Source organism: Corvus hawaiiensis, chromosome 2, assembly GCF_020740725.1.
Source record: "Corvus hawaiiensis isolate bCorHaw1 chromosome 2, bCorHaw1.pri.cur, whole genome shotgun sequence".
Taxonomy (NCBI): domain Eukaryota; kingdom Metazoa; phylum Chordata; class Aves; order Passeriformes; family Corvidae; genus Corvus; species Corvus hawaiiensis.
The window spans coordinates 92,292,520-92,319,997 of record NC_063214.1 but is presented as its reverse complement, the minus strand read 5'-3'; the positions used below and the strand labels follow the sequence as shown (position 1 = coordinate 92,319,997).

Below are 27,478 nucleotides of genomic sequence, written 5' to 3'. Positions count from 1 at the left end.
CGCGGCCCTGGGAGGAAATGGAGGCGGCGGCGGCAGGGCCGGGCGGCGGCGGCAGGGGCTGAGCGGGGCCGGGGAGGCGCCGCCGCCGCCCGCAGCCGGGCGGGGGGGATGCGCCGACAGCCGGGGCCGCCCGAGCGGGCCGGCCGTGCTGCCGAGTGAGGCGGGACCCCGCCGCCGCGGGCCGGGGCCGCGGGCAGCGGCGCTGGAGGGCCGGTAAGCCGGGGAGGGGCTGGGGAGGGCCACGGGGGGAGGCCTGGCGGCCGCCAGCCCCGGGCACAGGCTCCTCCGGCATCCCGGGTTGGGCGGGGAAGCCAGCGGGCGCTGCGGGCATGTGTCGTCCGTCCCTCCTGGGGGTGAGGGGAAGCCCGCCCAGCTTCGTCGTCCTCCTCCAGAACGGGAAAAGTTTATGTCTGTTCAGCCCAGGTCCTTGCGTCCGGAGCCGGGCTGGGGCTGGCCATTACCTCGGCTCGTCCCCTGCCGGTCAGAGCACGGCCCTGTCCCCTCTTCTTGGCGGGGACCGCTCTGCTCTTATGGAATGAATGGAGCACCCAGGAAGCCTGGATGCAGGGGACAGAGGAGCCGCTGCCCTTCCCAGCTGTGAAGAGCATGGGGCGCTCGCTGGAGTGGGAGCTGGTGTCTGTCAGGGCACGACGTACGGAGGGGAGGCAGGGTCCCGGCGCAGCCCGGGGCCGCGACACCGGCACACGCCGGGCCTGCCCCGGGCTGAGGTGGGTCACGAAGCTGGTGCAGGCGCTGCTGCCCCGGGCCTCGGTTCACATCCCGCTGACAGGTGAGCTGCGTGCGCAGGCAGCGCTCCGCGCCCCAGCCGGAGCTGGAAGAGCAGACGCACAGGCCTGTCAGTGCCCTCGGGAGGAGCAAAGCCTTAGGAAAGAACCAGCCTGTTACGATGTATGTTACAACATTTAGTAGCACCACGCAACTTGCCAAAGGACCGTCTGTGATAGATATTAGTCAGGAATATTTTTAAATTTAACAAATTGGCCAGATTTTCTTACCTGTAAGATAACACAAAGGAAGCATTGATGAAAATGGCTTAGGTGTCCCAGTTAGTTGCTGCTTTCCTTACCAGTTCCATTTCTAGTTACGTCATTAATCATGTGCTGATTGGGCACGAAGTTGGGAGTTTGAGCCTCCTGGCGTGTCACTGCCATTCACGATGCGTGCAAGGACTGTCCTGCCAAGGAGCCCCTATGCAAGCAGCATAAGCTGCGGAGCAGAGACTGCACTGAGTTTTAATGCTGCTTAAATCTTTCACACTTTGTCCCATCAGTCACTTGAAGACAGCAGTCTTGTGCAAAGAATTTTATTGGAGGTAGCAGGTTACTTGCAGGCAACGGGTCAAGCCTGCAACTCTGTGTCTTGATCTTTGGTTTATGTTTGTGTGTGTGTTGGTGATCCCATTTCTTCTCATGCAAAACTCTTCATCTGGCTAATCTGAGGGTTATGTGGCAGTTTGTCTTTGTGGTAGCCCTGAGGGGGAAGGACAGAGGAATGGGTAGGGACAGGAGTTTTGCGATCACTCCTAAAAAGTGTAGAATTGCAATAAGAGGGAGAAAGAGTAACCAGAAAACTCTGTGTATTTCCTTGTGAGAAAATGGACTAAACCGTCAACATATTTCTCATTTTTTTCTACTTGTAAAGAAAAATTGTGTTTTAGACAACCAGAAATAGAAGACTGTTTTGGAAGCTGAAGGAAACTATTAAAGAGGAAAACCAGAAGCTAGTACTTGTATTTACTAGAAAATAAGTGCAAGAGAAGCAACAGAAATGCAGTAAGGTTGGAGATAAAATAGGAAATGCAATTGCCCTATGTGAAAACAATAAAAATGTTAAGGTAGAGACAGAGAAACCACATAAACACATTATTTTTTTACAAAGTACTGATCATTGCATTTAAGTGAGCATGTTGAGGTACTTCTGTCTGTAACTTTGAAGAGTTCTGCTTCTTGAGATGGGTGATGTGCTGCTGATATAGATGTACTTTAGGATGCTAGAAGTGAGTAACAGTGTAGTAACATCATAATTACATTATGACAGATCCTCTGACAAGGCTCTTACATTCATGGGTATGGTTGCAGATTTCCTGTGCACATTAAAAAAAAAAAGAGTAGACAAAACTGCTTAATGTTTTCCTCTCAGCTTCCACGTCTTCAAGGGTAGAAGTGGTGGTTCCTATGGATGTGGCTGCAGTTCTGACCCCTTCCTACTCCCTAAGCCCTGTCCTTGAGGTGAGAACTGTACTGCTTGTAGGTGACTTTGGCTGAAATGCTCTCCTGTCCTTACAGCACAGGACCTGGCAGCAGGGTCCTGTCTACACTAACTGCATTTCAGGTCAGAGCACATGGAAACTGCATTTCCCATGTGACTTAACACAATTTCTTAGAAATCCAATACATAAATTACGTAAGGGGATATAGATCAATACTTCTTACTGAATGGTGTGCATCCGTCACCATTATAAAAGTGGGCAGACTAGCAGGGATGCTACGAATGTTGGAGGCTGTTTCTACCCTGCTTTATGTAGAACAAATATACTGAGTTGGGCAGAGAGGTTTGGCCCAGACCTTTCATTATACCTCTGAAAAGCCCGTGGTTAACCATCAGCTGATGGTTAGAGATTTTCCTCCTGCAGAGTGTTCTCTGCAAGCTTCTGTCAGCCCGCTGCATTGTGTTTAGAATGTTGAACGGTTCTCATGGTTTTAGCAGAGCTACCTAAAAAGTAAAAAATGTTGTTTCTACATTTTTGTGTCTTGATAGTCAGTCTGAATTCTGTCATCTGTGAGAGTTGGAAATGAATGTGATGTCTGAAAGTAAAGGTGACAAATCTCAGTGCCTAAGTGGAAGATGGTGCATTTCATGGCAGACTGAAAAATGAGGACCTTTGAGACCTGGTGGTTTTCAGCATGAATCTTAGGGTAGGCTTTGCACTAGTGCAGTGGTAGGTTGGGAATAACTTTTGAACTGCTTAGCTGAAAAGAGGCCAGACTGAAAAGTCTGATGGAATTCATACCGTATTTGCCTTTCCTGGTCAACAGTCTTCCAGATCATGAAGAATAAACATGTTTTGGACATGGCATGCTCAGTTGTGAGCCAGGGAATTGCAGCAAAAAACAGGAGATGACAAACATTGTCTTAATGGAGGTCACTGCACCTCTAAGTGTCCAAAAGACAGTTGATACCTAGGTGTGGTGTTTTTAGAAGTACTTAAAAATGAACTCATGAAAGAAGAGGGGGAAAGAAGGGAACTTTCAGAAGCCAAGCTGAAAAATGCTGCACCGAGAAAATAAAAGTAGGCCTGAACACTGGCACCCTAGCTAAATATTTTTCCCTTTAACTGGAGATACTCAGTTCTTTACCTCCTCTTACCCATTTTGCATACATCATTTGGGTCCCAAATGTGTTTTGAACTGCTTGACTGCCTGCACAGACTTTCAGCATGTTCTGAAGATGGTTCACTGCTGTCAGCTGTGGAGAGAACTCTTCCTGGAAACATTTACATTGCTAGAAGGCAAAAGCTAGTTGGAAAAGCAATTGGCACCTGTAGCAGTAGTATCTTACTTTTGTTATTGATGCTTTGTGGGAATGAAGAAGATGGAATACTGGTATATGACTGAAAAACTTAATAAACGCTTCCTTAGAAGTATTAACTAACATTTTTTAGCATCATAACTGGGAATGAGGGCATTTCTTACATTCCTTGGCAATTCACTCAAATGGCTGTATAGAAATTGTGATCACAAACCATGCAGTTGTGACTCTCGCTGAAGTTGCGTCTGGCTACTTTAGGACTGAGTTTGATCCTATTGGTAGTTACAGGATTGCTGTGAGGATGTAATTGTATGAGATTTTTGTATTAGGTCCTCTTCAGTTAAGTGTTCTGATGTTGTGTTGCATACGTCCTCAGAAGGAAGCATTCACTCTTTTTCTTTTGAGTTCAGCCCCTCAGGTGTCTTACCTCTCCAGCAACAGTAGAGACAATAGAGCTGTGTTTTTCTAGGTTTTGGTTGTGGGTTGTTTTTTATTTGTGGTGGAGCTTCACAGATGCCTGATTCCACCCCTGTGTGTATTGCCCATCAGAAGCTGGCAATTCAGCAAAAGATACAGCTTAACATTTTCCATTTCTCTTAGTGGCTGGGAGCTTCAATCCTTTTTATCATCGGTTTCCTTATATTTAATCTTAACTTACAGTCATGGAAAATAATTTATTAGGATTGCAGTTTCAAAAATCAGGATAAAACTGCATGTATTCAGTCTGTTCCTGTGGGTGGTTTCTTTGCACATTAAAGCTGCAGTCTCAACTGTTTGGGTAACCCTTCCTGCACTCCTGAGGAAGTTGTGTCTTTGAGGCAGGGATACAGCTGCAGGTAGTAGGCACTGCTGCAAGGAAAACGAAAAATATTTGGCCAGGTTAAGCTTAGCATTGCAGCTTGGTAGCTTCTGTAGGCCGGGCAGGGGAAGAGTCCATGTTATGTGTCATAAGCTGACTTGGGATAACCAAGAACAGTATTAATGTTACATCTACCACTGAGAGCACAGCGTTCTTCATGCTCCCTTCCTTTTCTGCGTTGGGCTGTCTTGCTAAGCTGAATCAAAAAATAAACTCTTCTTTAAAAAAATCATGGGTTTTGCTGATCTGTCTCCCCGAGCAGTCAGCCAGCCAGTGCTATTCTCAGCACAATCAGGAGGCTGGGAATGTGTACACAGGGGTGAAGAAGTGAAGCCTCCTTTTGATAGCAGTCAGTGGTTACATTGCCTCAGCCTTAACACTGGTTAAAAATATGACTGAATGGGCAAAAAGTAAAAAGTGAAATCTACTGCTGTGTTTTACGGCACACATACGTATTAAAGTTTTTTCTTTTAGGTTATAGAAAGTATTTTTCTAAACTGTAGCAAAAATAACTAGTGTTTCAATCTTTTCTCTTTCAAACAGGAAGTGCCAACTTTATATGGCTCACATCTGACAACATGCACCACCAGTGGCTGCTGCTAGCTGCATGCTTTTGGGTGATATTCATGTTCATGGTTGCTAGCAAGTTTATCACACTGACTTTTAAAGACCCAGATGGTAAGTTCAGCTTTAATGTTTGGTGTGAAACAGAAAATTGAATAGTGCTTCACACAAATACTCTTTTCTATGAAAAGTAGTTCTTGGCATGTTACTACTTCTTCAGTAGGACTGAGAACAGAACAACTAAATTTCTAGAAGTGACAGTGCTGATATTCAGCTCCTTCTTTCCTTGCTAGAAGTCTGCAAGTCTAATGTCATGGTGGGGGTTTTGATGGTTAAGAACAGGAGGGATCATGTTTGACAGTACTGTTCTGGTAGGTCTGCTTTTTCAAATACATTTAGTGTCAGTATCTTGATTTACTAGGGGTAGGAGTTGTGCAAAAACAACAGAGTACTATTACCTGTTTAAAGTTAAAAGAGACTCAGAAGATATTGAAGAGTTCATTTCACATGATACTAGTTTCTGTCTCCTTGTGACTGCTTGTCTTGTGGCAGAGGTATTATGTAAAACTTGTGGAAAGTTTTATTTCATTTGCAATGCACTTTGCCTAGCCACCTCTGCCCTGCTTCTTGCATTCAGTTTTATCACCTGCTGTTTGACTTGTAAACAGCTTACAGGCTTTTGCTTAGCTTAAGTAGCTGAGATGTTATTAAGATGATGAAGAATTTAAGCCATTTGATGACACCACCTAGCATTTTAGTTTTCTGTCTGCTGGGGAGCTGCTCTTACAAAGCCATCCTACTCAGAGTTTTGGGTGAAGGTGATGATATGACTTACAGTCTTAAGAGGTCTGTGTTTCTGAATCTTCCTAAGATACGCAAAAAAAAAGTAACTTTTGAAGCACTGATACTAGGTGCCATATTTTTCAATAACTTGATAAGGGGTAAGTACATTAGGTGTACCTTTATAAATAGTACGCATCTATGTGGAGATTTATTCAGCAAATCTTGCAGAGGAGAACTGTAGACTAACTTAGCTTTCCTTGGACCCGGCTGTTCTGTCCTGGTACATCTGCAAATCAGCTAGTCTTACGTTAGGTAGTTGTATCTTCCAGTATTTCACTCTATGCCAACTCGTTTCCCAGCTCAGGTGTTCTTTGAGTGGTTCTTTTCATCAGAATTTGTCAGGAAAATTAAAATGTAGTTAAAAAAAAAAAATTACTACAGCATACCCTCTGCATTTACTTGCTTTTTTTTATCTTTGCTTGCCGAGTTTTTTCTCTTTTTTATTTTTTTCTATGCTGAATCTTCCACTCCTTTTAAATAGCTCTCTAACCAGATGATATATAAGTTCTTAAGCTTGTCCTGCAAAGGCATGACTGTGGTTAAGTGTATATATGTGTTGGAGTGTACTAGAACTAATGAAGGGAAATACTTTGAATATACCAACAGAATTTTGGAGAAAGTCCAAACAGGATGGTAAATCCTGGAGAAGCTCTTCTAGACTTAATAAAATATGACTTGTCAGAAATTCTTCTTATTTGGATGTGTCTTCTTAGCAGATAGACTAAAACCAGCAGATGCTCAATGAATCAATGTTCTTTTGTTTAAGCCTTTTACTAATGTCCTGGGTGCATGAACAGTAGGAACTTCTTAAGGAGCAAGTTTCTGTAGCATCTACAGGCATGCTTTTACACAATGATAGTGAAAAACAGTTTAGCTGAATCGGATTACTTGTATTTTCCAGAAGAATACCATGAAGTAAATCTGCGCACAGCAATAATTACAGTGCTTGAATGCTTACATTGCTTTCAGTTTTAACTTGCTTTTCCATGTGTGCCCTTTGTTAAAATCCAGTGTAGGCAGAGTACTCCCTGAAGAAAAGGACATAGGCAGTACACACATTTTCTCAACCATAAAGCGGTAAGCCCCTGTGGATGCAGATGAAGAAACATTATTCATAGAAGAATCTGTATGAAGGGAAAAGTAATCCAATATAGATGGAAATAAATTTTCAGAGAGAAATCGTGTTCTTTTTGCTTTGTAGTTAGCGAAAGCTGCTTTAAATTATTTTTGATCTTTCTGCAATGTGTAGACTAAAGCTATAACCTTGTGTTATTTTTTGGTTTTTCTGTACCATACTAAGTGCAAAAGATGAAAAGGGTTCTTCCCTTACATGCTTTAAATTGGTCTCAAACTATTAGCTGCCCTAAAACCAATAAAAGGAACAAGAGTATGAGCAGAGTTTGTTGTTGTTGTGAGAATCTCTAAGGAAGGCCATTGGTCCAGTAACAAAGGAAGGGGGGATCTTTCTTTATTGTTGGTTATAGGTGCTTACTTAGAGTACCACAGAAATAAAAGGGTGTCTGTAACAACACTTCTTCTTGTAAGTTTAATAGTTTACAGAAGAAGAAACATTTCTACTAGTGCAAGGGGAGAGAGAAACCTGATAGATTGTTTTTTATTGAAAATATAAATCTCCTATGCACAAGTCCATATTGTTAGACCAAATTGTCTATCAGTTGCGATATTTGGATTCAAGATTTCGATGTCTATCTGCACAGTTTTTAGAAAAAAACAAAACAAACAACCAAAAAAACCAAGTAAAAGATGATGGGCATATTTCTTTGATAAAACTCAAATGAAGTTGCATCCAAAATTCCCACAGAGTACATCCTTTAAAATATTCATAGTTTGTGCCTGTCTTGTCTAGTGCCTTTCCATGTAGAAACAAATTCTAATGTTTTGTAAGCTTAATACAGAACGTAAAGTTCATGTGTTTTAGTTGTAAAGCAGAAATAGTTGCCTTCTCCTCATCTTCTGTAATGCTGTTATCTCTCTTCCTTCTTTAGGCTATGGTGCCAAGCAAGAGCCATTGATACTGACAGCTGTGACAAAAGTGGAGGAGGTACATGTGCCAGAGGAAAAACATTGGCCTGAAGAATTCCAGGTGCATACTGTTGAGATAAGGGTTATGTGTGTTAAAGAGTAGAAAAAAATAAGAGCTTAAGGAAGGGCTTCCTGATGTTAAGGTGAATTGATAGACAGGAATTACTTATTCAGACTGTTCTGTTTAGATAGAGCCAACAGAATTCATTTTAACTTCACAGAGCTGGTTTGTCACGGTAACCTGCTGTCTTGTTTCATCTGAATGATTGAACTTAATGTGTTTCCATTTCTAGGAGAAAATTGTTACAGTATTCCTTTATCAAGTCAGAACAGTCATTTTTGTTAGCCTTTTTAATATAATGGCCCAGTTTTGGATTACTCAAGTTCTGTCTTGCCATAGAGATCAGGTTGTGGTTGTTGAGGGCAGGCCTGTGTCTTCTCTATTCTCTTAGATCTCTGCCCAATCTCTCTGTTTCTTTTTATCAGTGTCAATTTCTTTTTCATCTTTTGTGCTCTTTATGTGTCACATTTCAGCATTTTTCCGAAGTAGAATATAAACACAATAGTAATCAATACCAGTTGATCTTTTGGATGCATAGTTCCATGCTTTCAGCAGATTGACACAGAAACTCTGAAAATCCTTTATACAAGTATAAATTTGAGACCATTTGCAGAGTGGGCTAAATCCCAATTTTTTTTCTTTTTTTTTGCATTAGTATGTAAGTCATCTTATATTTAAAGTATTTTTATGATGCAGCATGGAACATAGGTTAGTTGTATAAACACGACTCTTTTTGCTTCCATTTTTCAAAAACATGAAATTTAAGTTACCCTCAAAATACTTGGGAAAAACACTTCATTCAGTGGAAGATTGGCAGATATGTGTAGTGAGTTTTAAATGCTTTCTTTACTAGTATGGAAGAGGATAATAAGGTTTCTGGATCTAAACCAATTCCCTCTTGGCTTCCTGACAGCATGAAATGTAGAATAACAACATTAATTTTGGTTGCATGCAGAAAGAATTGTTTGGACAGATAAAATAATCTGACAGACTGTTCAGATCGCATTCTGAGCAGGGGATATTGAAGAAGAGTAACAAACAGAAAAAGGAGAATATTTTTTTCCTTGTGGAAGCTTGGGACAAAAATAATTCCTTTTTCATCTGTAACTTGGACGCTGTACCTAAAATCATAGAATCACAGAATGGTTTGAGTTCGAAGAGACCTTTGAAGATCATCTAGTTCCAGCTCGTCTGCCATGGACAGGGACACCCTTCATTAGAACAGGTTGCTCAGAGCCCCATCCAACCTGGCCTTGAATATTTCTCGGCTGGACCATCTACAGCTTCTCTGGGTAACCTGTTCTAGTGCCTGACCACCCTCATAGGAAAAAATTCCTTCCTAATGTCTAAACCTATCTTTTTTCAGTTGAAAACCATTACCCCTGTCTTGTCACTACAGGCCTTCGTAAAAAGTTTCTCTGTCTTTCTTAAAAACCCCTTGTGAGCATTGAAAGGTGGCAGTGAGGTTTTCCTGGAGCCTTTTCTTCTCCAGGCTGAACAGCCACAGCTGTCTCAGCCTGTCTTCGTAGGAGAGGTGCTCCATGTCAGACCATCTTCATGGCCTCCTCTGAACCTTCCCTTCACAGGTCCAGGTCTTTCCTGTGCTGAGGCCCCAGGGCTGCATGCAGCACTCCAGGTGGCAGTAGAGCAGAGTACAGGGGGAGAATCACCTCCTTTGGCCTGCGGGCCACAGTGCTTTTTTATGCAGCCCATGGTGCAGTTGGCTTTCTGGGCTGCAAGTACACACTGCCAGCACATACCAATTTTTCACTCATCAGTATCCCCAAGTCCTTGGTAGGGTTGGTCTCAATCAGTTCATCCCTTAGTCTGTATTGATATTGGGGATTGCCATTCAGTTAGTGGAAAGGTGAAAATTTGTCAGTAGAAATTTAAGCTTTCCCATCACCTCTTAATCAGAGAAGCTCCTTTTTCCTCTCACTCCACTAGTTGTGAGGCAAGAGGTGGTTTTGGTTCCCATCTAAGTCTCAGAAAATGAGACGTGTGAAACAGCTCATCCATTTTTGGGGAGAGGTATCCTGCTACTTCTTTTATTTGTCACACTGATGCTCATTGTTCACATTTTTATTCACCTGATTTTATTTCAACTTGGATAAATGGAAACAGTGAATGCCTACAGGTGCTAGCAAACAACAACGCAGAATTTTTATCCTAAATTCTTTCCCTGCCAGATGGGTCACAAAATATTCTGAGTTGGAAGGGACCCGCAAGGATCATCGAGTCCAACTCTTAACTCTGCACAGGATGTCCCCAAGAATCACACCATGGGTCAGCCCCATTTTCTCAGAGTTTAAAGCATAATTTGTGTTGAAATTCCTGTCCTAACCTCTCAGAAGCTTTCTTACAGGTTGTTGGAACTCTGTGGGAGTTCCAGTATTTGATCAAAGCATGTTTTATCCACACAGATAAGACACTGCTGCTGTGCAGCAGACTTAAATTATTGTATGGAAAAGCTCTTACTACTGTATACTACCATGTAATGTCTTAAGAGTTGAAACAATGTATAGCAGCAGCGCAGAAAGCAAACTGTGGGCTACTCCTTTAATTAATACATAGCAATGTTTTAATCATGAATCTGGGAGTCATTAGGGTGCGTAGTTTGGGGATTTTTATACCTGAGAATTTGATCTGAAAACTGAAATCTTTCACTTTTGTTTTTTCTTTCTCCTCTGCATTTCATAAAGCCAACTGGAAAAGCTTTTTCAGGAAGTCTTATCCGCCAACCCCTGGTTCATATGGAAAGACTCGAGCTTCTCAGGAATGTCTGCAGAGACACTGCATTGAGAGATCTCTCTCATACTGCAGTGTCCAAGTTCGTCTTGGACCGAATATTTGTGTGTGACAAGCACAAGATCCTGTTTTGTCAGACGCCGAAAGTGGGCAACACTCAGTGGAAAAAAGTCTTGATTGTTTTAAATGGTATCTACTCTTCCATGGGTGTGTGGGTTTCTTTGAAGAGCAGGAGGAAACAGAATTGCTCTAACTGGGGCAACTAAAATGGATTCTTTCTGCATTTCTGTACACTGATACTTAATTTCAGCTTTGCATTTATCACAGTTGTTTCTAGTCCTTTCAAAATATCCCCTTAAAATGAGATCTATTCTTTCTGTAAAAATAAGTATTGTTATTTCTTGGCTCAAAAGTTATTTGAGTCATGACAGAGTCCCCATATGCATGTGGTAGGTAGGTTTCTGATCTTTGAAGGGGTGCACTAATTTACAGAATTTGAAAGTATATGACAAGGTATCGTAATTCCTAAGTAGCAATAATATGAAATTTCTGACTAAAGGCCAGTGACTTTTAACTAGAGATCTTAGCTATGAAGAAAGCCAGTTAAAACTTGGCAGGTGCTGTTGGTCTATATTGCTGAAATCTTGTGTATGTTCTATCAGTGAACCATCTTAAGAGTTATGAAGATTCTGAGGTGCTTAATGCAATAGTTTGCTCACCAAAGTTACGTTATAAAAAATGGTGAAAGAAGGAATAAAGGGATGAGTATGTTTGAAAAATAAGCAAATGAACTGTGTGCCTCAGCAAAATTTTTCTAGCAAGCAGTACTAACATTAAAAACTTTAATGTTTGTTTCATCCTTGATCTATGGATGTGAGCTAAAAATCTAGCAGAGATACACTCATACCTATGTGTGTGCATGTGTCTTAGTACCTATGAAAGTCACACTCTAAGTACTAAATATGGAGCTATATGAGGACATTAGAAGTACCTCTCTTATCAGCATTTAAAAGATAACATGCAAAGAACGCCTCAGGATGGGCAGGGATATATTGGCTGCGCCAAGTGGAGGATAACTCACATCTTAAAAGCAGGGAACTTTTCACCTTGAGTTTCCTAGTTTTATCATGTTAGATAATGATAAAAAATTGTTTCCCCATAAACACTGGTCCCTTTTGCCTTAAGCTGCCACTTAAGTGCACTGGTGTCTGCTGATGAAGGCTACTGCTGTGATTGATCTAACTTTCTCCTCTTTGGGTAGTTTCAGAAGGCAGGGCTCATACTTGAGGGGGAATAATTTATGTTCAAATACCTAAGTGGTATTTGGAGATTCAGGATGGGGAAATGCAGCTGTGGCACTGTGTGTGGGGGGGTAACTCTGCTACTGCTTGTACTGAATATGTTCTCTGAATAAATGCAAGGTATCGGTTCCTGAGGCTGTCTAATCTGACATCCGTTGTCCACATGTGAGTTACCTGTAGTACCAAAAAATACAGTTGAAAACGTGAAATTGCTAAAATACAACTCCAGTCCCCACCTGTCATGCCCTGCCCCCTCCAGGAAAAAAAAATTGGAAAACTGAGCAGCTGACTGGTGTGTATTATTCGCTTCAGTTCTGGAAACGAGAAGGCTGTAGAGACTTTCACCGAACGGGCTTGTTTTGTAGCACCCTGTGCTTGTTGCAGGTTGATACTCTGAAATGATGCTGTTGTGTGAAGGCTTATGCCTAAAGCCCAAGGGGCCACATGAGATGTTTCTCAAGGTCATAAAACTTTCCTGGATCAGGATATTAAAATGAACGCAGCAGAGTTAAGTGACATTATTTTTCTTGTCAGCTTATGTGCTTGCAGAAATTAGTATCTGGAGACTTTTTGTTGTTAATTTTAGTGCCTTTTAATCTGTGGAGTATTCTCTGATTGGAATTTTTGTTTCAGCACAGCATACTTGTTAAAAAAACTTTATGGATCCTGACAGCAAAGTACTTTTGCATTGAAGCAGTTCCAAAAGCAGCTCATAGCATTTATTTTTGTTGGTGGTTGAAACTCAGCCAAAAAGCTGGTTCCTTCGTCTGAGTTAATCCTTAAAGTCTTCCTCCATTTGCATGGGCAGGCAGAGGGAAAGGGAATGGGTACACTGACATGTGAGGAGTTACAGGCTTAGACATAATTGTTGATGAAATTTGCATAATATGCTTTTCTGAGAATTTTGGGGCCATTTGGTCTTGGACCTTGATGTCATATACCCTAAAGAATTTTAGCAGGTTTCCGCTTTGCAGTCAGAATCTCTCATAATTTAACAGTTTTAAACATAGTAACTTTAAATGGTAAAAATAAAGAAAAGAGAAAGACATAAAACTGTCAGCCAAAGGCACACATGCTTGCTTATACTCACTGCTTTTTCCCTTGAATGAATCACTTGTTCTGTCATTTTGATTTGTCTAGGAGCATTTTCTTCCATAGAAGAGATCCCAGAAAACATTGTACATGATCATGAGAAGAATGGCCTTCCACGCTTGTCCTCTTTCAGTGACTCTGAAATTAAAAAACGGTAAGTGGCCCTTCTGATGAGGGACGGCGTTGAGGTCAGTGGTGTTATGAGCAATCAAGGGTACAGCTGAAGTCTGCATCTGAAACTGAGGACAGCAGAGTTTCTGCTCCACCACTTGTATTATGGCACTATTCTGTTACCCTCACAGATGTTGGTGTGTCTGTCTTCCTACTGGCTTTGAAGGAGAGCACCAGTGTAATTTGTGGTATAGTTAGCTGAGCCAACCAACTCCTTGGATATAAGGTTTCTGCAATTCAGTGCATACCTAGTTGTTAGATAGTTGACCTTCAGAACTGAAGGTTTAATTGAACAGCCCATTCCTGATGTCTTGCATGGTAAACCTTACTGCCTACGGGTAAGATTGTCGTTGCAGCAGACTTAATTACTGGGATTGAACTGGTTAGATTTAAATTGTTAGTGCTTCTTAGCCCCACAATATTTTCCATTCAGCTGAACCACTTTTGTCTTCCTGTTCAAGTGCTTCTAGTTATTTTCAGAGCCAAAAAATACTCTGCAATAGAACTTCTACATTACTTTGGCTAGATCTTTAACTGTGCCTGCTCTCATCTCTACTGAAGCCTGTGCCATATATAATCCCTGTAAGGGGTAGCAGCATGGACAGAATAGGACATAAGGTGACAGTGAACATGTGTAAGCGTGTGCCTGCATGGGGTTTGTGTGCATTATGCCATTCTGAAGACTCAACCCCTTATACATGTGTCAGATGTCAGTAGAGCTCAGCCCAAGGTTTTTTGTTGCATGCAGTGGCACAAGGACATTTATCACAGCTCTGCCTGTAGAATTGGGGTCAGTTGATTGGATTGATACTGTGCAAAGCAAAGTATTGTCATTATTTTCTTGAGAAAGGGGATCTGTTCTCCCTCCCTGAGTGCAGCCCTGAACACTGTTCACCTAGGAGTGTGCCCTAGTTAGGATATATGAAATTGAATGCCACTATTGCTTGGGTTGCTGCATTCTCTGCTCAGCATGGAGGCTATGCTGCAGGTGTGTAACATGAAATTACCAGAGTTTTAGGTATGGAAAGCAGGATGGTGTGGATCTGTTGATTTAGTTTGCTGACCTCTATCTAGCCCTGCCTGGCTAGGAGTAGGTCAGGAGAATCTGAAGTATGATTCAAGTGCTCTAGAGGCTGAAAAGAGTCCATCCACATCCAGTCCATCCTTATTTCAGTGAGGATTGGGCTCTCAATCTCTTTTCTTAGTTATTTATTGAAATAAACTTTGTTTTCAATTTACTCCTCCTACAGATAATCTGACTACAGAATATTACATATTATAGTATCACAGTAATACGTGAAATTAATTTGAAAACTGTGGTCACATGTTTCACTGTTGAAACATGTGGTCTCAATAGTGTTCTCAGCCGTTATTGAAAACATGACAAAACATCAAATAAAATACTTCTTTTTTTTTTAACTTAAGCAGCAATTTATCTAACTGCCTGCCAGTGAAAAATGCAGCCTTCTGTATGCATTTAGCTTCAGCAATGCACTTTTCCCCATGCCCTTGTGTATTTTGCTTTTTGAGCTCGATCACATGGCATAACATATGTCTTTGACTTGGAGTTCTCTGCATCTTTTGTCTCCTGTTTATATGGATTGAGATAAACTAAACTCCTCCAGTTTGAAAAAAATGTGGAAACTGGGGTAAACTATTTCCTCTTTGTCCTGTATGCAAAAACTGCTAGTAAGAAGACAGAAATGGTATTTCTGGTCCTATTGATTATAATACTGATAGACTATGCAAGTGCTCTGAGATTCACATTGCTGTGGCTGTGTTCAGAGTTTATGTACATTTTTTAAGTATGTGCTAAACACTTTCCTTAATTCTTTAATTTTTTTTCTTCCTCTGTTTAGACTGAATTTATACTTCAAGTTTTTTATTGTTAGAGATCCATTTGAAAGACTTATTTCTGCATTTAAAGACAAGTTTGTGCACAATCCTCGGTTCGAACCTTGGTACCGGCATGAAATTGCTCCTGGCATCATTCGTAAATACAGAAAGAATCGCACAGAGACCAAAGGGCTGCAGTTTGAGGATTTTGTGCGCTACCTGGGTGACCCGAATCACCGATGGCTGGATGTTCAGTTTGGTGACCACATCATTCACTGGGTAACATATGTGGAACTTTGTGCTCCCTGTGAAATCACATACAGTGTGATCGGACACCACGAGACCCTGGAGGACGATGCTCCATATATCTTGAAAGCAGCTGGCATAGACCACTTGGTGTCATACCCCACCATCCCACCAGGCATAACGGTGTACAACAGAACAAAAGTAGAGCGGTATTTTTCAGGAATTAGCAAGAGAGACATAAGACGCCTCTATGCACGATTTGAAGGCGATTTTAAACTCTTTGGTTATCGTGAGCCTGATTTCTTGCTTAACTGACACCTGGGATGAGATATGAGAAAGTGTCTCATGGATTAATCTAAACCTGCGTGAATACCAGCTGCAACACTGACAGAGCTGAGAATGACCATTTATTTTCTAGCTTTTTGATGTTGCTCCACCTTTCAGTGAAATATTTGTCATATGAACAAGTAGGGGCTTATAGTTGTTGTTTCCTGACCACGTTTTCAGTACATGACATTGCAATTTGTTAGGAATTATGTCTCTGTTTTCTGAAATACGGAATTTGATTTCTCCCCTTTTCCCTCCAAGAAAAAAGAGGGAGAACAAATGGGCTATGATCTTCCTCTCCTCCCAGACAGAAGGCCATTTTTGAAATGTTGTGAAGTATTTATAAAGATGGTGATTCCACTGTGGGTTAACCCTGACATGTGGGTAAACATGATGATTCCTGCTCATGAGAAAGTCATGTAGTCTCCCATGAGCTTTGTTAAGGAGAGGCCAGTACAGGACTAGAAATTGATCAAATGCTTGACAAATATAACCATCTAGGTTCTGTCATGTGACTGCTATAATAACAATAATGCTGATCTAATCCCATTCTTGTTTGTCAAAAAATGAACCTAATTAGACAGAAGCTTTTAGAGATGTAAGAAAATGAACTGGTTCCACACCCCAGTTGTCTCTGTATTTTTGTCAAGTGTTTACTGTATTTACTACTGATGTATTGAGCCTCATAGTTCTACTTTTGATTTTCAAGAGATTATTTGACTCCTGGCTATGTAAGTTATGTGGGAATACCAGCTGCAAGCAGAGCATAGAAGAAATACAAAACTGCTAAGGAAACTTTAAGGAAAATTAATTTAAAGTATCAGTTGTATTTGTGGGAGCACATATAATAATCACAAGATGCTCTCACGCAATTTAACTTGTCTTCTAACAGTTAAGATTAATAAAGAAGTTACAAAAGCAAGATGTCATATTAAAGAGCTGCTTACTTGGGTTAACGATCCACCTTTTTCTTGTATCCAGCCTTGCTCAGTTGAGTACCTCAGAGAACAGAAAGTTTATCCCCCTCTGGAAATTCATCTCCCTACTGCTAAAGGAGAGAAGGAGACAAGATGAGTCCCTGATTTTTTCAGTGATTCATGCCATGGTATCCCAAGTCAAAAATGACCAATATTTATGTTACTGATGTGGTGGATTGGCCATTTGCCAAAAGTTTGAATGTCACCTAAATTCATGTACCCATTTTATGCATTAAAAAAAAAAAAAAGAGATCTGAATTGAGTGGATGCAGCCATCATAGTTGCTTGTGCTTGTATTGTGTCTTATAAAGAGCAGTCTCTTGTCTGAGTTCACCAGCAATAAAAATCAGTGTGCTGCCACTTCATCCCACAGGCCATAGAGGAGAGATGGACCAAATATCTGAAATACAGGAATTGCTCTGTTGGCAGTGAGCATGTGAACAGTATTTTTTAAATCATAGCCCCAAAAGATTTATTTTCAGATAATGTTGCTGGCTAGAAATGCTAATGACAGCCAGTGCTATGGAATCTGCTTTTAAATCCAGCCACTGTATGTTTTTGATAGCTTTCTGTATTAACACAAGGAAGCATCTTGCATTTGTGTAAAAGGAAAGCTGTGCCAAGCTGACATGTGCTGCTACCCACAAAAAGGAAGCCCTGTTGTAGCTGGAAATGATTTCAGAAGGATCTCAACAGATGAATTGAAATAAGGGAGAATCACTAACTGGGCATCATTGGCAAGAGAATAATCCAGGGTGGCAAAGTTGGAAGGTGGGATATTTTTCAGGTTGGTTTGCTTTGATTTTTTTAGCAACAATTACAGTGCCCTAACTTGTTCTTAACCAATGATAAAAAAGATGTTAACAGCTCCAGCTTTTTCTGTGGTTTTCTTAATATGGGAACTTATCAAAATGCACTGTTAAATGCATTTTGGAGCTAATAACCTGATTGATTACCTCGCTACCAATTTAAAATGTAACAGTGAATCATGTGTAGTAAATTCAGGCCTTAAAGTTTAATAAAGTAGAATTGTTTTCCTCTGAAAGCACGAGCTACGGATCACAAAGAAGGCCAATGTATGTTTTTCTTTTTCTTGGTAAATTACTTAATGTATTGCTTGCCTAAAAATTGCCAGGTGGAAAGTGCTGCATAAATATTAAGTAATAATAATTTTTTCTGATAGCTTTCTCTGCATTGATTTCTCTTGGGCATCTGTGAATAGAGCTATGGACTGACCTAGGCAGAGATGCATAATCCTCTCCCATGTCCATGTTCCCAGGCTTTTCAGGCTGGAACTGGAATGCATGCTACCATTTCTTCAATTCAAATGCAATGTTTCTCCTTTCAGTTCCATGTTTCTGAGCTATATTTTCTTTCTAGAAGAGTGGAGGTTTTCTTTCCTTACATGGCTGAAGTAACAATGATGCAATTTTGGCATGTCTCTTGAAGAGCCTTAGATACCGTGATGGTCACTGGCAAGGTGTGGTAGGGCTCTCCTTAAATTGGTGTAGTGCAGGTAGGAGGGTCAGAGTGTGCTGTGTTAGGGAGGAGTCTCTTGCCATGCTGGTTATGATGAATTAAATGCTTGTGGTTTGTTTTAGCTTGATTGTACTCTGCACAAGGCTTTTACAAATGTAGTCTCAGTGGCATGCACAAACATAGTTTGGCTGTTCAGATGTCATTTGCATACCGCTTTCAAACTGCAGATGATACTTATGTCATATTTTTGGAACTGCTGGCCCAGATTATTCTTTCTCCTTTCTTATTATTGTTACAGCTTCAGGAAACAAATTCATGTCCTTACTTTGTACATCTCTGTCTCTTTTTGTTGTCTCTCCTCAGCAGCTTTTGAATCCTTTGGCCCATTCTAGCCACATTTTACAAAGGAAAGTCAAGGGGTAGTGAGTTGAAGTAATTTTCTTGAAAATAGGAGGAAAAACATTCCTTGTACATCAGAGTCCATGCTGTATGTTGGCTTTAGCGAAAGTAAAGACAGGGAACAGTTTTACTGTATCTGCTTGTATGGAGCTCCTAGTTTCTAATGGACTCCCTTCCCTAGTACTCCCTACAGTTTGGCCTCTTTTCCCAGCTAACAAAGACAAAAATTAAATTAAAATGTATTCCATGGGTCTGTTATCTTCATGTTCGTAATAAAATTGAGCTGACTGGATTTTTTGAGATCTTGGGGGTAAGAGGGTTTGTCTTGTGAAAATGGATTCAGAATTCACTTGCTTGTGAAACAACTTTACGGTAAAACCTATCTCCTTTCCTCTTAACTTCAGCAGGCAGTGCATTGTCTGCTGTGCTTTCTGATTGCGTGCCATGAAGATGTTTTTCTGTAGTTAAAAATACATGTGCATTTTTTTTATTTTGGGCACTGTTCTGTCAAAGAAAATGTCTTGAAAATATGTATTCTTACCCAAAAAGCGTGTTGTTTTCTGATTCATGCGCAGATGCTGCCCTGTTTGTACTGGGGTAAGGCTCCCTGCTGCTCCACGTGTCTCCATCCTCAGATTAAGGAAGCCATCAGACGGCTCTGGCTTTTGTGTAACATCACTTTTTCCTTGAGGTGTTAATAACTTTGTTGGCTGGGAAAGCAGCCTTTGATCTTATCTGTGCTCCAGAAAGCTTGCTGGGAAAAAGAGTGATTGTATAGGGATTGCTTAAGCTTATTTTCTCAGATGAAAAAGGATGTCTTCTTGTCAGTGTATCTGCCTGTATCTGATATTGCTTAATTGACAGAGAGAGAGAGAGAGGGAATGATCTTTCTGCTTAATGGCCATGTAGTGATTTATGCTAAGCCCCCATCCTATTGTTATAGCAACATGAAGGGACCTGGAAGGAGGTGTAAAGTCAACATGTGCTTATTTGAAATGTGAGGGTGTAAAGGAAACTTGACATAGGAGTTGGTTCCTGGAGATTTATCGTGTCCAATTACTTGTTACATGTCATATGCAGAGGCTGGTGTGGCCTATGCTTGAGAAGATTTATGTGAGGTAGAAAGAGGCTTGTGGGTGGTGGAAAATTCCCTTTCAGCCTAACTTAGCTGTGCGTGTTCCTGGGCTGCTGCCATGGGGAAGGTTTTAGAAGGAAATGATCCTATTAGCAGCAAAGCCTTGCAGGTGCTTGGGCTGGTGAGCAGAGTGCCTCCCTCCTGGAGGCTCTTCGGCTCACACTGATGTGTGCAGCCAGCTTTGGTGCTGCCTTGTATAAATCTCTATTTTTGTGCTTTTAATGCAATTGTGTGCAGCTGAGCTGTCAGCTTGGTTTCCTGTGTGTGGCAGTAGCCTGAGGTGACTCATCTCGCCACCAGAGCAGCTTTGAAAGGCCTGCAGCCTGTTTTGCTATGCAGCAGGAGACATTTCCTTTATGAAGAGAGCAGTATTAAGCCTGCAGCCATGCAGCTGATGACAACTGGCTGGTGTAAGCACGAAAATGGTGCTGTTTGGGTCTTCCTGCTGTAAAAATCATCATTTCCCCTTTTAATCCAGGCAGGAGTGAATGGGAAAAAAAGATGTGTGTTTGCTTTGAGTCACAAAAAGGAGCTGTCCTGTTAGATATTCCAGACTGGTAAGCCCAAGCAAGACAAAGTCTGTGAGAGCAATGCTGAAAAGAGCCATAGGTGGTATTTTTAAGGCCCCTGGAGATGTTGAAGGAGAGTTGCCGAAGCTTTCTGGGAGGTGTCAGGGGAGCAAGCGTGCTCCCCATAGCATGTATGTGCATGCCAGAGGAGCAGATGGTGATGGGACAGCATGCACATGGCAGGCTGAAAAGTGTGAAGCATCTACTGTGGGTGTCTGTTTGAAATCACAGAAAGGAGGAAAGAAAAAAAAAAAGGTGGGAAGGAAGTAATGAAAAAATAATTCTGAAGGCTGCACCCCTGGAAATGCAGTACCCACTCTTAACAGAAACATGCCAACTGCCCTGGATGTGTACAAATAATTTCTGAGCAGTTTGCAGGACCAAAGCAAATCTGCAAATGGGAGGGTAAACCGCAATCACAGAGCATCCTGTAGGTGCTCTGCAAAGTGATTTAATACTGAGAAGCTAGCCAAAGCTCCCAATTGTGCCTAAGTAAGTGGATCTCATCTAGGAAAAACGCATAGCTATACTGGAAGCATACAAGTAGAAAAAGCTCTTGTGGGGTAATTAGCTCTCTAAACAACCAAGTGTTATGCACCTGCTGTGATTTAAGAAATAGGAACATTTTCTTTTGAACATCCTTTTTTCCTCTTCTCTGCAGCCTTTCTGCTTTATTCAGTTTTCTTTCCTGTGTCCTGAGAGGTCTTTGGACAATACACCGCATTAGGATACATCATTCTTCTCTTGTCAGAAGGGTGGAAGAGGCTGTAGGAAATACAAAATGTTCTCTGTAATTTTGAGAAACTCAAGAAAAATACAGGGGAGTTTTTATCAATCATGAATGAACTTGTGGTGACTGAAACATTAAGATTGCATGGGTTACTTCTTAGATGTTTCATGTGTTGGGCAGAAATTCACTTACAGAAAAATGATCACTGTTCTGTATTTGGCTTCTTTGTTCTTACGTTTTGAGTAAGGTTTTACAGCAAGTAAAATCTGAAGTCTGCCATACCACAAAGCTTCACTTTGGATCCACTTACTTTGCTTTCATTCTTCTGTACGTATTTTGTAGAGTAAGAGTCAACTCTGCTCTTGCTCAGTTTCTTTCATTTCTGACTGTTCTCTGCAATGCTGTGGCACTTGTGAAAAGGCAATGAGCAAGAGGAGTCAGCAAATACTCTGGAGAGAACAGGACTCCAAAGCAGACCTTTATTTGTATGCTGCTTCCATCTACAGCATCTGCTTCCTTTTATTATCTTTTCAGTCTAGTTCTTTGCTGTAAAACCTGCTAGGGTACGTATTTGTGGTTAAAGCTACAGATTTAGAAATGTGTAAGAGGGAAGGGATTAGGAACAGTGTTACAGCAGGAAAGAAAGAAGCAGCATGAGGAAGGGGCTTCCACACCCCCTTTCACAGTTCCAAACCTTTTGCTCCTTCTTATATACTCATGTTTGACAGCTTTTAGGACATAGGTTCTTGGCCTTATGGGAAGCATGCGGTATAGTTTAGCTGGGTTTCTCAGTGTCTCAGCTGCATGCTTGCACACACTTGCTCTTCTCTGACAGAATCAGGAAAGATTCTTACAGGTGAGACCTTTGTTCCATCAAGTGTTACAGTACTGCATAGCAAAGATGGAGCAAAGGTGTTATTTCCTTCCTTTCTGAGCAGTAACAGTGTGTTCCTTAATTCTCTTGTCTACTGGAGAGTATAAACATGATTTTACTTTTCTGGAAGATGACCAGTGATAACAGTGTTTTTATCAGGTTTTAATCTTAGAACACTGTTTAGATCCATCTCTGTGTGACAGCAAGGTACTACAGTAAATTATAATTGGTTTTTGTGGGTTTAGAGTTGACTTAATAGATCATTGGAAATGCCATTCTGATGGAAAACAACTTAGGTGCATTACTTCTATCTCCAGGTAAGGATCTGTCATATGATTGCATGCCAGTCAGAGAAAAATAACTTCATTAGATAGCGATGCTTTTTTATTGTAATCCTCTTACTTGTGGATTTGGGTCTTAAAATACAGCATGGTAGATTTGTCTTGTGTACTCCTCTCCTGTTCTAAAGTAGTGTTGGCAGAAATTTCATACCTCTATTATTTTGGGAACTCTTTTCTGCAGCTTCTAGTTGAAACCGTTTAAGCACTTTGCATTGGAAAATGTGTAATTTGACTGTGGGTACACCGGAAGGACAGTGTGAAGGCTTTGATGAAGAACTACAAGCCAGCAGTGTAACATGGCTGTGAGAAAGCTACCACCTGATTCTGCATGCATCCAGGTAAGTATTTCCAGTAGTGGCCAATAAAAATTAGTACGGTGACCAAGGCTGTGGAGAGGCCTTGCCTTGACCCCATTTCCAGTTCTCATCAGCTGTGACTCTGGGGAGCTGGCAGAGTTGCAGAGCTGCTGGTGTTTGAGCAGAATGACCACAACTTGCTCAGCCTGAGAAAGGAGAGGGGGGTATAATAGGTGTCTAAACCTGTACTGGGACAAATGAAGTAGTGAGAGAATCTCACATCCAGAGAAGGAGGCAAGCCAGAAGACAATGCAGTCACAAAGACAAACCAGTTTGAGTTGGCCAGGAGCCAGCTGAGGCTGGAAAATAGGAGGAGGTTTCTTACCCTGAGGCTGTGTGTTGTCATTTTGGTATATACAAAGAGAGCAAAATAATAACAGGCTGCTATGCCACTGCCTGTTCAAGCAGCAGAGGCCTTGACTTTGTAGACTTGTTTAGGCTGGAGAAGACCTCTAAGGTCATGGAGTCCAACCATTAAAGTAACACCGCCAGGTCATCACTAAACCATGTCTGTGAGTGCCACAGCTACGCGGATTTTAAATACTTCCAGGGATGGTAACCCTACCACTTCCCTGGGCAGCCTGTTCCAGAGCTTGACAACCCTTTCAGTGAAGAATTTTTTTTCCTGTCACACCTTGAGGCCATTTTCTCTTGTTCTGTCACTTGTTACATGGGAGAAGAGACCAACCTCCTTTCAGGTAGTTGTAGAGAGCAAGATGGTCTCCCCTGACAATCCCAGCTCCCAGCTATCCTCAGGTCGCATGTCTTCTCTCAGTCCAGTGAGCTGTGGCTGCGAGGACAGCACAGCAGGGCTGGTGCCTGAATGCTGGGTGATCTGACTGGGAGGAGAAGGATCCACAGAGGCAAGTGGGGCCAATCTTGCACAGCCACATACATTCAGCTCAGTCTTGTATGCCGTGACATGGGTTATATATCTGGGGAGATGTTGTCTTCTTTTCTTCTTTAGCACTTCTTAATCACGTTTGGAGATGGTGAAAGAAATGTCAAATTTTGAAAGAAGCCAAGAGCACAGTGACAATTCCCTGACATTTTCTTTAGTGGAAAGTTTATGGTTCCTGTGGAAAGCTTATGGTGTTTCCCCTGTCCATGTTTGAGTTGATGTTTGATACGAACAGAAGTAACTTGGTAGAAAACTAGAGGGGAGGTAAAGAGTCTCATGGAGTAAATTCTTCATTTAAAGTCTTTGGGATCCCTGGCCTCTTTCCCTCCTAATCCAAGGGAGAGGTTAGACAGCATGGTGCAACCAGACTCCAAATCCAGAAATCCCATCTCTAAATGGCCTGAGTGACTTGACTGTCAGCATGGCACAGTGCACAGAGATGTCATTGCTCAGAAGGGCCTCTGCAAGGCATCACTGCTGCAGGCTCTGCTGATCCCATTCAAACAGGTATCTCCTCTGGAAAATGAATCATGAATCTTCAGTCCACCTCCTCTTTCGTGTCCCTGAAGAGGAGAATAAAGAGCACTTTTTTTGCAGTAGGGAGCTGCCGTTGTCAGACATGAAGCTATTGCTGAGGGAATATCATACCAAATAAGCTTTATTGATGACTGAGCCCTACAAACAAAACTTTTGCTATGAGGCAAAGTACTGAAGGTATTTGTAACGTGTTTAGAAAAGGTGAAAAGTTCCTGTAGGAGACAGAGCAGAACTAAAATATTTATGGTTTTATTATCAGCAGATACCTTTAAAAGAGAATTGTAACCTCTGGGTTCAATCATGCAGAGTGAACTTAGCATGTAGGCTGCCAGTGCTTAGAGCTAACACAAGGTACACGGAATACTGTCAAGAGCTTGTTTTGATGCATTATTTTAATTTTTCCCTGGCACACAAATCATATGGGGTGTGTTTGCAATCTGGAGCAACCTAATGCTCCAGACTGCGAGCAGTACTTGGATTTGCCATCTGAAACTTTAACATGTATTTGAGGCCTTTCCTTGTAAAGTATTATTCTGAAACACACTAAGGCTGCTAGGCATTTCACTTGAGCTAAAGGTACAGAAAGATCTAGTGGAGTCTCTGCTCCACCTGAGAGGGCAGAGTGTCAGGGAACCTGGACTTCCATGCAGTTACCTGAGTTTTGCTTTGTTTAGCATCTGTTACTTGAGGTGAGTTCTGCAAGGGCAGATCACCCCATCTTCATGGAGGAGCTTACAAGCAGTTTAGGGTATTTGGCTGAGGTATTAACTACAGGCTGTAGTGCTGATACTGCCAGGTGCAATTAGGTTTCTGAAATGCTTTCTTTATAAACCTCTGATTACTTCTAATTTTGCTGACTGTATCTAAGAGCTAAAATGGTTATGTGATTTCTGAGAATACCCTTAAGTAAAGTTACTTAGGTTGTGTTGTGCCCTTGATGGAAAAAGAAATCTTGTTCTGCTACACTGGTCTCTAGCAAGGGATGAAGGATTTAAAACTCAGTGAGAAGGTAAAGTCACTTTGGTGTTTGAAATGTTCCCTTTGCTGTCTGTGGGATAGAACCACTGGGAAAATGACAAACTTTTGAAGGATACAGGCCATACAACCTGGGTAAAGTCCTAGAGCTTGGTGGCTAAATTCTTTATAAAGGGTATGTCCTGTCCTGCACATGTTGAAGAGGGCTTTTCCATCAATCACTGCTCCTCACTGCAGTGAGCATACTGATGCCTCAGTCTAGCATACTGCTAGGCCCACTGGGGATTGGAGGGGCAAGGATAATTTAGGGGAATTCAGCATATAGGCTCGAATAAGGAGACTGAACACTTAGGGAAGCTTTTGGGAGGAAAGGATAATAGTAGTGAAATCCAACAAGGTGGGAGGTGGAGTAGAAGCAAGGGGCTGGCTGTGCAAGAAGACTTGCAATATAAGAACTTGTGAAGTATGCTGAGGCTGATGGGTCTTACTTTGCTTTTTCCTTTTTTTTTGGCTGATGTCTAGAAATTTACATTCAGGAATTGCTAAGTTTGCAACAGTTGGTACAAAAGGCTGGGAAATGCCAATACTAGGGACTTCCCCCATACCCTTCTTGCCCACACTTGTTAGTGTAGAAGTTATTCTCATGACATTGCCATATGCTATTTTTTCCACAGGATTCATGTCTCATTTGTTGTACTGGAGAAATGGGGCTCCTGGCTTGAGCAGATCTTGAAGATGAGTAAAATGCCTGTGGTTCTGCTTTCTTACCTCTTGCAGAAAATAGAAGGTGGGTACTGTGAGAGGGGAGAACTGCAGAAAGAAAAAAAATATAATCTTACAACCTGCAAGCAGTTGCCACAAAAGTTTTGCATAATGCCAATTATGTCACCAAACCATGAGTCTCACAAGTCCTGTCACTGGTTACAGGTTCCTCATTCTTTAGCTGCAAACCTTCAGCTATGACTCGATCAAGCCCTGTTTGTTCATAGCTGCAACTGAAGTCAGAAAGTCTGGAGCCTGAATAGGACATTTGGGTTTAAGTACCTCAGCTGACACTCCAAAATGGATTCGTATTTTTTCTTTAGGCTTCTGCACAGTAGCTCTCCGCTTATAAACCCAGGTTGCTCCATCTCACAGGCATTTTGAGAAAGTAATTACTGGCTAGAAAAAGAAAAGACGGGGAGTTTCTCAGTCTTGCTCTGGGCAGTGTCATATAAACATGTCCTGAAGGACAAAACTAAGCAGAGAAAAGCTGCTCAGCCATGGAGGAGAACCAGGCACAACACACAGATGTGAGGTGACAGGGAGCCAGGACTATCAAGCCCATTTCCCCAGAGACCAGGGCTGCCAGTATTAATGCTGGCTATGAAATCAGAGACTGTTCAGAGCATGCCTTGGTAGAAATTATGAGTAGGGGTCAGCAGCATTTCTGTGAAATAAAGCTCTTACTGACCATTCCTTTGATGCTGTGGTTCCAATGTCTTGTTCATGGGCATGAGATCTGGGCTCCTCAGATGAATGTGAGCACCTAATGTGTTCTGCTGAATAGAAACGCCTCAAGTGTGGACATAGCACCCCATTTAGTGATCCTATCTGCTGCTAGACTTTTTTTTTCCATCTGATTTACATTACTTTCTTCAACCCCTTGGCAGGCAAGCAAGACCCCTTGTTGAATTCCTTGCATTCCAAATCCCCTCTCTGAGACACAAACAAAGTTAGCTTGGCTGTATTCTTGGCCTCCTTACCTTGTTTTGCACCAGCACCTTCGTACCCAGGCAATGTGATCTCCTGCTCACACGCTATTTTCCGAGTAACATAGACTGGGTGTGACGTGCTGGGCAGAACACAAACAGCAATTTCACTTGTTAGGGAGTTCCTCTGGCTTGACAGCTCACGCTGTTGACTCACTGGGAGGCTTTTAACCTGTAGCACTACTGCTATGGGACCCAGTTTTACCAGAGGACAGTCCCTCTGGCACACCTGAATGGCTCTGTGCATGTACTGTGCCTTTCAAAGATACACAGTAAGTGTTCGATGGCTGCTACGCATTGCCTTGATTGAAGCCTGACACCCACATAGCAACTGGGATGTTCAGTGTATGGTGGGAAGGGAAACCACTGTTAGCAATCCTTCTACAGCTGCAGAAGCCATAAGGTATTTGTGTGAAAGTAATGAAATGTGCATGGAGAAAATCCTTGTAAGTGGGTAATGATTAGCTTACATCATTATTGCTTATTTGGTCTGTCATGGGGGTTTTTAGTTGTTTTATGGCTTGGGAGGAGGCCAGGGTCAGACTTTAGAAACAAAGAGAGTATTTTTTGTTAATTAAGAAAAATTATGCTTGAGTTCTAAATTCAGTCAGAATACCCTTAAGCTGCCCTGCTGAGAATGCTTCTACGCAGATCTTCTGGCACCAAGTCAAGCATTGTCACCACTCCTGTGCCTACTATTTGTTATTTAAGCATGTACATGGAGATTTCTGGTGAAGACAGGGCAATATTAATGCTGCTGTGCAAGCCCTGAGTGAAACTTCATCCAAACATGGGCAAACAACTCCAAGAGAGA

At 41.8% G+C, this 27,478-nt stretch overlaps 1 protein-coding gene across 1 annotated transcript; it reads left to right on the top strand.

Moving 5' to 3' along the window:
• The first annotated feature begins 110 nt into the window (after positions 1-110).
• On the top strand, positions 111-18,787 carry CHST10 (carbohydrate sulfotransferase 10). The gene is made up of 6 exons (XM_048325700.1): positions 111-213; positions 4,952-5,086; positions 7,822-7,919; positions 10,622-10,856; positions 13,109-13,214; positions 15,091-18,787. The coding sequence occupies exons 2-6, from the start codon at positions 4,987-4,989 to the stop codon at positions 15,626-15,628; spliced, it is 1,077 nt and encodes a 358-aa protein (XP_048181657.1). The 5' UTR covers positions 111-213; positions 4,952-4,986; the 3' UTR covers positions 15,629-18,787.
• The last annotated feature ends 8,691 nt before the right edge of the window (positions 18,788-27,478 follow it).

Excerpts from the sequence above, each read along its gene's own strand:
- CHST10 (XM_048325700.1), top strand. The coding sequence starts at position 4,987 with ATGCACCACCAGTGGCTGCTGCTAGCTGCATGCTTTTGGGTGATATTC. Across the intron at positions 5,087-7,821 it reads GACTTTTAAAGACCCAGATG|GCTATGGTGCCAAGCAAGAG; the intron begins GTAAGTTCAGCT and ends TTCCTTCTTTAG. Across the intron at positions 13,215-15,090 it reads GACTCTGAAATTAAAAAACG|ACTGAATTTATACTTCAAGT; the intron begins GTAAGTGGCCCT and ends TCCTCTGTTTAG.